Consider the following 11,666-nt stretch of genomic DNA (forward strand, 5'->3'; position numbering starts at 1 on the left):
CAGATTCATCTGAACGTCGGCAGATCGAAGAAGCTCTCAGAGCTTTATTTCTCTCATTTGATGATCTGTGAAAGAAGATCATTTGAATTTGGTGCCGTTTTTTTTTTTTTTTTTTTTTTTGCCGTGACAAAATGTTTGAACTCTTCCAAAATCACACGTGCGATTTTAGTTTCCTCTTTTGATATTCAGCTCGTGAGCGCGTGAGACGTTTGAGGTAGGCCTATTTAAAGAACTCGCCCCGCTCCGTCGCCGCTGGGCTCTTTCTTTGGTTTCTCCCACAGATTCTGGGCTCCAACCCGCAGCTCTGCGCGGGCACACACAACTTTCAGCGGTTGGTTTTCTGCGCAAGAGTTTATCTTGTCCAAGAGAAGCCTTTGGCTTTGACCCACCCCCTCCCAAAGTCCATCAAGCAGGAGCGGAGGCAGAAGCGGGGACCCGAACCGGGACAGAGGAGCTCCGTGGCAGCCAGACCTGACTCCGCTCTCGCCTTTGTTTTGGGGGCGTCTTCTCTCTTTCTCGTCCTGCACTTTCCCCTCCTCTCCGTCGGTCCCCTCCCTCCCTTTTTTTTTTTTTTTTTTGCCCCATCCCATCTCCCTCTCTCTCTCTTTCTATCTCTCTCCCTCCCTCCCTCCCTCCCTCTCTCCCCGGGGCGGGAGAAGATCGCGTTTGGTTCTCAGAGAGGGTCCTTTGGGAAGAGTCGCAAAGCGATTTCCTCAGAGAGCGCGCGGAGTGCTGAGAGCTCAGAGTCATCTGCAAGACGCAGCGCTGCTCCGGACATCATCGACCCCACAGCACGTCCCGGACCGCAAGGCTGAGGCGGAGTAAAAGAGAGCAAAGAACAAAAAGAGGAAGAAAGAAGTGTCAGATGATGATGACATCTGATCCGGGTGCAATTGATCGCCTATTTCCCTCCCTGACAGCTCAAACTGGGGATCTCACAGCGCACCAGGAGTGACTTTTTAACATCTTTCCAAACTAGTTGACGTCATCCTGTTTTGAGCGACTTAAAATCGTAATTCCGATGTTTGGACGTTTTGGATCACAGTGTTCTGGTATGATTTGCCCTCCGTTTCTGAATCCACTCCCACATCAGGACTAGAGTCGGAGGAATAAAGAGCCTTGCTCCTGATTTCTGCCGAAGCGCGCCCACGCCGCTCCGCTTGAATCGGGATCCTTAGCAGAACAAGTGCATAGCCAGGAGGATAGAGACCGAATACCCGAAGGATAGGTACCAGGCTCAGGAGGTCTGTTGATGTTTGGGATACAGGAGAGCATCCAGAGAAGCGGCAGCAGCCTGAAAGAGGAGCCGCTGGGAGGCATGAACGTCCGGAGCTGGATGCAGGGGGGCGGCGTGCTGGATGCCAACACGGCCGCCCAAAGGTGAGCTCTGCCCGCTTCAGGAGGAACTTCAACCCTCCTTCATGTAGGCTTCCGAAAAGGTGGAAACAACGTGCGTTTTGTCCGCGAGGATCCTGCAGACTGGGGGCTGTTGTCCGGCGAAGCACTTCTGGATTTAACTGCTGCTGGGCTACTTTGGGGGAATAAAGATTCTTATTCAGAATCATTTTACAACATGCTGTCATTAACCGACAGTTAGTGGCAACATGAGATTGTGCCACAGATTTACGCACAATATGCGCTTTGTAGTTAGATAAGGAGCGTGACATTGAAATGGATAAAATAATAAATTTGGTTAATTTATGCTGAGAATGAAGAAAATATGCCCTCTTTTCTGGACAAACACACCTTTGTGTTTTATTAAACGAATTTAAACGACAGTTAAGGTGAATAAATAAATCCTTCGACACGAAAAACAACTTAAGCAATTCAGTTCGCCTTCAGTTTGAGGGGGAAATTGGTTTGGAGTGTTTATTTTCAGATTAAATTTTTAATGATGTAAAAAAGAAAGAAAAAGTTGTGCCTGATATTTAAAGCTTGAGAAACTCGAGTCGGATCAAGCGCAGAACATGCGCGCAAACCGGATTTGCGCCTTCTTCCAGGCCCCCTCACCGTAGGCAGTTTGCCTCTTACTGATTTTTTTTTTTACAAGGTAACTTTTCATGGCATTTTTAAAAGCGACTCATTTACGCCTGTGTGTCCACAGCGGAGTGGGTCTGGCCCGGGCTCACTTCGAGAAGCAGCCGCCCTCCAACCTGCGGAAGTCCAACTTCTTCCACTTCGTCCTGGCTCTGTACGACCGGCAGGGCCAGCCGGTGGAGATCGAGAGGACCAACTTCGTGGACTTCATCGAGAAAGAGAAGGTCAGTGCAGAGACTCGGACTGTTTCATGCTTGTTGACGGCAGAAAATAATTTAAATTTAGATTTTCCACAGGCCCGATGATCCAACGATGCTGCTGTCAGGGCACAATATCACACTATCACTCCTACAACTATTTGCCATGTTATTTTTCTAAATTATTATTACGACGATGATGATGATAATTATTATTATTATTATTATTATTATTATTATTATTATTAAACGTTTAAGGAATGAAACACAGATGACAGGCATGCTATAGCCTACAGACAAACCACCCCTCCGTCCATGTGTGTATGTGACAAATATAAAATGGCTTAAATCATTTTCATTTACAGCTCGATTCAACGCAACCACTTGTTCTATACAAACAACGGCCAGGCAACCTCTTCATCAATTATGACATCGCAATGCAGCGCGAGGATTTAGTGTGGGGTTTATTGGTCCCCGCAAACATTACTAGTAATTACGGCGGAATTAAAAATCCGCAATAACATAGTGATTGCACATGAGGAAATTACAAGCTTCCACATTTTGAATATATCGGCCGTGAATATAAATAACTTTTTTTTCTTTATTTTTTCATTTTACCTTAAATATGGATGTTGTGAATTATCCAGATAGGCCTATATGACTGTATCCGGTCTGTACGCGCACAAAGGTGCTGAAAAGTTTCCGAAATTTCAACAGAAAGTTCAGTGTTATTAATGTGTGTGTGTGTGTGTGTGTGTGTGTGTGTGTGTGTGTGTGAAGGAGACGAGCGGAGAGAAGACCAACAACGGGATTCATTACCGGCTGCAGCTCCTCTACAGTAACGGTGAGTGGCCCGACACGCGCGCATTCACAGTCAATTTGACCAAATCAGCCTGATTGCCTTCTGTGATAAATTACGCACACGCGCAGAAAACTTTTACTTTAAATGTATTTATTTTTTTAAGATTTAATGGGGAAAAATGTTCCCTGTCCTCAAAGCAATGAGCCGAAATGTTGCAGAGGACCAACGGGCTGCCAGAGCCGCTCTGCGTCACAGAAACAGCAGAGCAGAGTTTCATCACATCTATTAGTCAAATTTCAGCGCAGCTGTTGAGGGCAAATTGTTGCAGCTTTGTGGCTTTATCACTGTCACTGTCCCTGAATCAAGTTGTCCACTCTGAAAAAGGGGCTTCTTGACAGTTCCAACTGCCACGCGGGAGGAAGGCGCAGCTACAAAACGTGGCCTTCTCTTGTTGATGGAAGATATTCTGAGTGCAGAATTGGCTGTGCTATTAGTTGGACCCACTCATAGTTTCTCAGTAATATTTGCTGCGTTGAAGTTGAAAAATAAGGAGAAACATGTGTGTGACGGCTCCCTGACAGTCTTCCGCAGGACTTCTATTTTTAAAATGTGAACTGATGAGATGGTGCTGGCCCATCTTTAATGTCCACGTGCGTTTAAATTTCCTCTGGACCCTTTTTTGTCTTGTGAAGTTCTACGTGTCAGATAGCACGTGCCCAGGCCAGCCTGATGTGTTCTTCCACTGCAACTGTGATCAACTCTTTCTTTAACGCCTAAAAATATCAAGTTTTCACATTTTCTATGTGAGAAAGATTTCTTCTTTTTAAAATAGAGACATTTATGTGAACCGTTGTTATTTCTTGCTCTAACAATCAGCCACATGCATCAACATGTAATATTTCATTTGACATGTTTTTAACGTGTTCGGCAGGAAGCCAGAGCAAAATTGCTGATTTTTTTCTTCCTCTTTTGCCTCCCCACAGGCATCAGAACAGAGCAGGACTTTTATGTTCGACTCATAGACTCCATGACTAAACAGGTAAACACACGCACGCGCACACGCACTCACACACACACTCTCAGCAGCCTGTCACCTCTCCTGTTACATCTCTGACAATGAGGCGCTCCACTGATCCGCCGCCCTCCTTTATCTGCATGTACCTGCACACCCTGAAAGGGGTGCCTGTGCGGGTGGGCGTTTCCACTGTGTGTACATGGGTGGGGGCACGCACACTCGCGCACACTCACACACACTCACGGCTCCAGGCGCTTTTCTTGCTGTGATTGGAGCGGGAAGCCGGTGAGCGGGTGTTGAGGAACAGCAGCGTAATTCTGCCGCTCACAGCGGGAAATGGAAAGAAATAACGGCTCTTCTGGGATTTGGTCCGCTGAGTGGCAAGCTCTCTGCGATCGGATCCAATTTGGTTTTGAATGTTTTTGTTTATGTGCACATTTAGAAGAGACAGAGGAATCAGCGGGGCCAGAGCCACTGATAGACGACAGGTAGTTTTAGCCTTTCTGCCCCCCCTCAGGTAGCCTAAACAGTCAGAATTTCGACTGATTTTCATTTTTCCTAGAAGAAACTGAGAGTGAGAGATGTCTGTCTAATGTGATGCAATGTGTGTGTGTGTGGTTGCGTGTGGATGTGTTGCAAAGTATGTGGAGCCAAGAAGCCACGCCATGCACTGAATAGTTGCTAATGTGGCCCCGGGCTCCGGCGGAGTCTCACATTACTGCTGCCACACTGCACCGCATGTGTGTGTTTGAGTGCGTCTGGCAAGCCCGCGAGACCACACTGTGTCACAGTAACACTGTTTAGCACGAGCTCAGTGAGGTGACCACCGGCGACACTTCGCTAGGCCTCGCACCCACTATGCGTGCGCACACACACGCGCACACGCAGATACATCCTGACTGGAATTAAATGGGCTGATATTTTTGCAGCTACCATCAGAAAACTTTTAATGTTTGCAAAGAAAAAAAAAGAAGAAAAATCACTTCTCCTCGAGGTGCTGATAAAAGCAGGGGTCAGCTGCATGTGTGCGTGCTGATGTGTGCGCGTGGGGAAGAGCGTGAGATGAACTGCGCTGCATGCAAACAGAACAGGCTCAGTAAGCTCAGCTGGCTGACTGTGTACCTTTGTTGGGACTAGGTCTGAGATGATATTAGGGTCAAGCCTGATTCAGTTCTGTTTAAGGTGAGGCTGCCCATATGAACGGGAGACCTGCAGGTCTGAGTTAAGGTGAGGCTGCCCATATGAACGGGAGTCCTGCAGCTCTAAGTTAAGGTGAGGCTGCCCATATGAACGGGAGTCCTGCAGCTCTGAGTTAAGGTGAGGCTGCCCATATGAACGGGAGTCCTGCAGCTCTAAGTTAAGGTGAGGCTGCCCATATGAACGGGAGTCCTGCAGCTCTGAGTTAAGGTGAGGCTGCCCATATGAACGGGAGTCCTGCAGCTCTGAGTTAAGGTGAGGCTGCCCATATGAACGGGAGTCCTGCAGCTCTGAGTTAAGGTGAGGCTGCCCATATGAACGGGAGTCCTGCAGCTCTGAGTTAAGGTGAGGCTGCCCATATGAACGGGAGTCCTGCAGCTCTGAGTTACGGCTGCATGTGAGCCTGGATGTTATTCCCAGCAGCAGAGGAATGAATATTAACAGGTGGTCGAACCAAAACAGCCGTGTGGTTGGCTTAGTTGGTCAGTGATGTCATGGCTGCTGTCTCTCTAACCACACACACACACACACACACACACACACACACACACACACACACACACACACACACACACACACACACACACACACACACTCTCAAGCATTGTTGTCTTGGCAAAATGAAAAAATGAAGACACCCATCAGCAGAGAGTGGCACTGATGTTTATCGATTTTATTTACAGCTGAGGGAAACAGCAAAAGTGTCTGTCCGGGTCTGGATCCTGCCTCCCACATTCAGAAGGATCTCTCACATTAAAGCACAGTCAGACAGTGGTCCATAACTAAGTTGTTGCTGTTTTCAGATGCTTTGTTCTGCATCAGAAGTGTCTGATCAGTAAATGCTGAAGTGTAACAGACACAATCTCCATCAGCCTTCAGCATCACCATCTTCCCACAGAGCGGTGGAGCTGCTGCAGCTGTGAAAGAGGACCTGTTAATCTCGCTGGTCTAGACACGGCTGCAGCGGTAGCATACCTCCTACATATTTTAAAGACAGTTATAGTCCAGAAATAGAAGAAGATAAGAGAGGATAAGGGTGAAACAGTTGCAATGAGGTATAATATGCCCACTGCCATGCAGGACAAACTGCATGGATCATAAGGGATTTAGTCCTGGAAATAAATCCTGAGTGCATTCAACTCCAGAAAGTCTGAAGGCAAAGACCTTCAGTGAGTCATGGAGGCTGGTGGAACAGCAGGTGGCCTGGAAGTGACATCATGATTTGTTTCTCTTTTGTCTTTTTGTCAGTAACATGCAGATTTGTGGTTTTTACAATAAGCATGTGGATGGATCAAGCCCAACTCTTAATGCTGCAGACTTTCAGTTTGGATGCTGATCGGTGCTGCCTTGCATTAAAATCGTGTTAAAGTCAGGTTAAGTTCTGCTCATCAGTGCTGCTCTGTGATTACTTTGATTCTATTTATTCCACGGCTCTCACTCTATCATGGTGACTCTTCCATCTTCGCATGCCGACCTGTTTAGTGCATGTGCTGAGGGCCAGCACTAATGTTGTTAAACGGAGAAGGGGAGCACCCTGCACTCTGATCACGGCTCCGTCCTGGAGAATAAAGCATCTGTCACCGCGGCCCTGACGGATCACTAGCTCACCAGTCAACCTGACACTAACGCAGGAGGAAGAGTGTTCCCCTGCTTAACGGAGCCTTGTTTACATGCTGCGCATTTCACGCTGCTTCAAAGGTGCAGGAGAGAGCAGCAAAGATGCTGTATGAAGGACCCGGTGAGGCGGAGAGAGGGAGGAGACTGAGGTGGAAAAAGCAGATGAAAGAGAGCAAAGTGACAGGATGAAGAATAGGAGACAAACAGGGGCAGGGATGGCAGAGGAAGTGGCACATGTACACAGGAGCCTGTCACAGAGGGCGGGTAAAGTGTTATACCAAAATTATTTTTAGCCTTGTCACTTTTTCCTCCTGGAGCTCCAGATGTCTGGTTGCCAATCAGGACGGAGTACCTTATTCAAAAAATCAAGACCTCAGTGTATGCTCAACAATAGCTGCAGCTCTCCTGAAGTGCAGAGTAAAAAAAAGCAGAGAATTACTGGCAAAGCCCAAGAAGAGCTAACAGTAGGCAAAGCAGGCATCCAGCTGCATATCATTTACTGTTTGCCTGCAAAGACAAGAGCTAATCTGCTCACTCTGTTGGGGACTTATCTGTACTATTTGAAATGATCATGTGTTTATTCTGCAGGATTTGCACAAAGCAGATGTTTTTCATTTGTTTCCTGCACAACTGACCTCTGAGAGTGGAGGCTGGCTGTTAGAAGAAGTGGCTTTATGAACCGTTAAGAAATAACACCTTTGAAGGAAAGTTTACATGAATCCTAATTTTAATGGAAAAGAGGACATTTATTGTTTGTGCGCTTTTCCAAGACAGAAGGTTTACATGAGACAAGGAAAAAAGTCATTATTAGCGTAGTTTTTGGGTTAACAGGCTACTTTTCAACCATCTCCAGCCACACTACGTCCAGATAAAGTGTTTGGTAGTTGAATTACCTGCGCACAGACACTCTAACCATGTTCCAGCACGGATATAAAGGGGTGACATTCAGATTTTTGTGAAAATAGTAAAGCATAAATGGATATTATTTAAGCTAATCAATTGGCTAAGTTGAGCTACAACAGTAGCTCGACTTGTCTGCATATGTAGGTAATGAGTTTGTTCCAGCTTGAAAGGCATATAAAAAGTTACAAAGCCCAGAGTTCTTACTGTGGACACTGCCACTAAGGTTTGAAGTTTGGTCTTTTATTCTTCTGCTGAATGCTTGCTTAGAGGACGCCTCGACATGGTTCAGAACAAAAAATGAGCAGCTCCGTGACACGAGATCATTTTTGACCAATCAGCCAACAGAGCCTCTGAAGAAGTGGCCTTAAAAAGAGACTCAAATAGAACATTTAGACGCGATGCTTCATCACAGAGCAGCAGTGGAGCAGTATTTTTAACAACATTGGATGTAAACTCCTTACAGTAGACCCTCCAAATGAAAATGACCACGTAAATGAATGGAATGTGAACTCTTTAAGATGAGTTCATTCAACTGGCCCAAGGTTTGAAGGGTTCCTTGTGTTTTGGAGTGTGTGGGTGTCAGAAAGAAAACTCCAGAGCAAAAGTGCAAAAAAGTGGGAAGATGTGAGAGAAGGAGATTAAATTGAAATGTGTTTGTTGGTTGCAAGTTCACTGAAAGATGTTTGACTCCTTCTTTTCCCATGACACTATGAGCAAGATTAATCTGTGGCTTTTTTTTATAGATTTGATTTCTAAATTCTGGCTGTTTTTATATTTCCTGCACTCAGATTTGCTTTCATTAAACTATAATGATGGTAATTTCACAGCTTGGGTGTTGACAGAGAGAGATTTCAGGCATATATCAGTCACTCGGGTGTTGGATCAACCTCAGCAGTGTGTCAAAAGGAACCTCTTATCTGTGTCTGTGGTCATTCAAAAGGTTTTTACTCTGAATAACTGTTTATTTTGCTTTCTGATCAGCCTCGTTCTCTTAGAAATGCGAGCTCATGCATGTTGTTGCAGTTTCTGCTTTAAACTCATATTATTTTGGTTTCATATTACCCATCATTGCTTGCATTGCCTGGGTGTGCACATCCCTGGAGTGCTGGACCACCTCGAACCTCTCAGGCTCCAGGTTCACACGTCAGTACATTTTCAGTAGTGAGTCTCAAATGCACGATATGCACATGCTTTGCAAATTGTAACTGACAAGGGCCCCGGGCCCTGAAACACAAAGGGGCTCCGATTCCAGATAACAAAGAGGGTCTTGGAGACAAATAACTATTAGTATGAAACTATTGCTGCTCTCACTTAATGCTGCAGAGCTTCAAGCTACTTTCTGGAGGCCATATAGGACTAGTTTCAGCAAACGAGGGGCTCTGTCTGCAGTCTTTGCTCATGCTGGGGCCCCACGAGGAACATGTTGGCCCCGGGAGAACATTTCAGTTCACACAGTTTAATACATTTGTCACTTCTCAAAGAGGTGGTTTCTGTCTCGTCTCTGGGTCATCAGCAGCACAACACCCTGAATGTGACTTCAGCAAATAAAAACAAGCCAATCGCTGGTGACAATAAGTGATTTGAAGTTTGTGTTTCACTGAGTTTGACCTCAGACAGTGAGTATGCATAATTATTAGGTCTGAGTAAGTTTGGTATTTCATGCCAGGCATCACTGGGACTCTACAGTGTTGCAGTTTTTAGAGCTGGTAAGCCCTCACCACAGGATCTTAATTCCCTAATGTTAACTTGGTGGCAGCAGGTCGACTGAACCTGAGCTGAAGATTATTACAAAGGACACAGAAACTTCCTCACTGTTCCTTGAGAAAAGTGAGCTTGTCACTGGGTGAGACTCACGGCAGTTTGGAATGACAGATCAAACAGACTGGAATAGACCAAAGACAGACAGGGTGTGCATACTGATTGATGGATAGCTTAGTGGGGTGTGACTTATGCCTGCGCTCTACTCTGAGCTTCCTAACAAAACCCAGGAAGGAAGTATAGTGGAGGCAGCTTACGGCTCAGCTGGAACGCATTCTCAGCAGCAGAAAGTGTGGTCATTATGAATTCAACACTTCATTTCATTGTAAGATATAACTTCAGAGATTCAGCATGTCAGCTGACGGGATGCCCCTGGTTCTGTGTGGATGCTCTAAAACAAGCTGTATGTGTGTTTGTGCGGCGGTGGGGGGGCTGTGAGTGTGCATGTGTTACTGCTGAACTGTGTGTTCTTCAAGGTGAAGTGGGAGCCAACCTGTTAGCAGCTTTCCTGCTATGAGGCTATGGAATAACAGGAACTGTAAGAGCACCGCTACAGAATTAAAGAGGAATTTTTTTCAGTTTGACGTTGTGTTTTGCTGCTAAATGTTTCCATCTCCTCTTACCAGTTTGGTAGATGTAGAGTGCAGTGGACTGAAAAAAATGCAAATCCATCTTCATGCATACATGCACTGATGCAGGCAGTGACTGGCACCTTTCAGCGAGTGTGAGTCACAGTGTAGCTTCATCGCTCATACAATTATGTGGCATTTAATATCATTCATAAAGCTTGAAATAAACTCTAAACAATACGTTTTTAATGTGCTATAACTCCAGAACCAAAAAGGTTGGGGTGCTGTGCAGAATGTAAATAAATCCATCCATTTTCTATGCCCGCTCCATCCAACTCAGGGTTGCTGGAGCCTATCCCAGCTGTCATTGGGTGAGAGGCGGGGTAAACCCTGGGCAGATCTGTCCATCACAGGGCCACACAGAGACAAACAAGGCAAACAACAACCATCCACACTCACTCCTAGGGTCAATTTAGTCACCAGTTAACCTGATCTGCATGTTTTTGGATGGTGGGAGAACCCACACATACACTGGAGGAACATGCAGACTCCACACAGAAAGACCCCAGCCGGGAATCAAACCAAGAACCCACCACCGTGCAGCCCCATGTATATACTAACAGAACTGAATGATTTGCAGTTCTCATGACGCAATATTTAATTCAAAATGTCATAAAGTGAGATATTTTACTATTTCGTGAAAAATCTTAACTCATCTTGAATTTAACGACAGCAACATGTTTAAAGCTCAGGAGGGTTTACCTTTATCTTTTGATTGTCTGAGCATAAATCCGATGTTTTCAGCTGGTGAATGGTGCTGAGCTGCAGCCAGGCCATGCCGGTGTAATAGATGCAGAGTATATATATATATATATAAAATATAATTAAAGGTCCCACAACTAGCCTTGGCAGCTAGCCTTAGCAGCCCTGTTGAATGTTTTGCGCCGGGGGGGCTGTATATAGGTAGTGATGTAATGTTAGTACATACCCTCAAAAGGTGGGAGCGTGAGATAGAGGTGGGACAAAGTTAACTGTCTACGAGGTACGGACATGCGGAACTGTTTGGTCAGTTCAAAGCCCCTGCCCCTTCAGTACTGAGCATACTGTCAGCATGAGTCTTCTTCTCTTCTTCTTGTATCAACACTATTTGTGAAACTATTCCTTGACAAAGACTAGTCTGGAGGGGAGTCTGTGATAGCTTTGGTAGCTTTAAAGCCCTGATGGTGCCTTTCCAGATGTTGAAGTTACCAGCACCAGGCATTAATATACTCCCATACCATCGCAATGCAGCCTTTGGAACTAAGTGCTTACAACAAGCCAGATGGTCCCTCTTTTCTTTAGTCCGTAGAATGCGGCGTCCATTATTTTCAAGGAGAATTTCAAATTTTGATTAGTGTGACCACAGAGCCGTTTTCCACTCAGTTCATTTCAAATGAGCTTTGGTCCAGAGAAAACACCAGAGTTTGGCTTCTTCTTTGCATGAGCTTTAACCTCCACTGTGTTCACGGACAATGATTTCTGGAAGTGTTCCTGAGCCAATGAAATGATTTCCACCAACGAGTGAGACTGCC

At 45.6% G+C, this 11,666-nt stretch overlaps 1 protein-coding gene across 3 annotated transcripts in view; it reads left to right on the forward strand.

Annotated features, from left to right (window-relative positions):
* Window positions 1–674: 674 nt before the first annotated feature.
* Window positions 675–11,666, forward strand: part of LOC142401426 (transcription factor COE1-like) — an 88,598-nt gene continuing 77,606 nt past the window's right edge. For all 3 annotated transcript variants that reach the window (XM_075486838.1, XM_075486839.1, XM_075486840.1), the window contains exons 1-4: window positions 675–1,380; window positions 2,105–2,261; window positions 3,015–3,078; window positions 4,020–4,075. In XM_075486838.1, coding sequence (XP_075342953.1) covers window positions 1,253–1,380; window positions 2,105–2,261; window positions 3,015–3,078; window positions 4,020–4,075 — 405 coding nt within the window. In that variant the 5' untranslated portion in view covers window positions 675–1,252. The remainder of the gene's footprint in view (window positions 1,381–2,104; window positions 2,262–3,014; window positions 3,079–4,019; window positions 4,076–11,666) is intronic.

This window comes from Odontesthes bonariensis, chromosome 16, assembly GCF_027942865.1.
Source record: "Odontesthes bonariensis isolate fOdoBon6 chromosome 16, fOdoBon6.hap1, whole genome shotgun sequence".
Lineage (NCBI taxonomy): Eukaryota > Metazoa > Chordata > Actinopteri > Atheriniformes > Atherinopsidae > Odontesthes > Odontesthes bonariensis.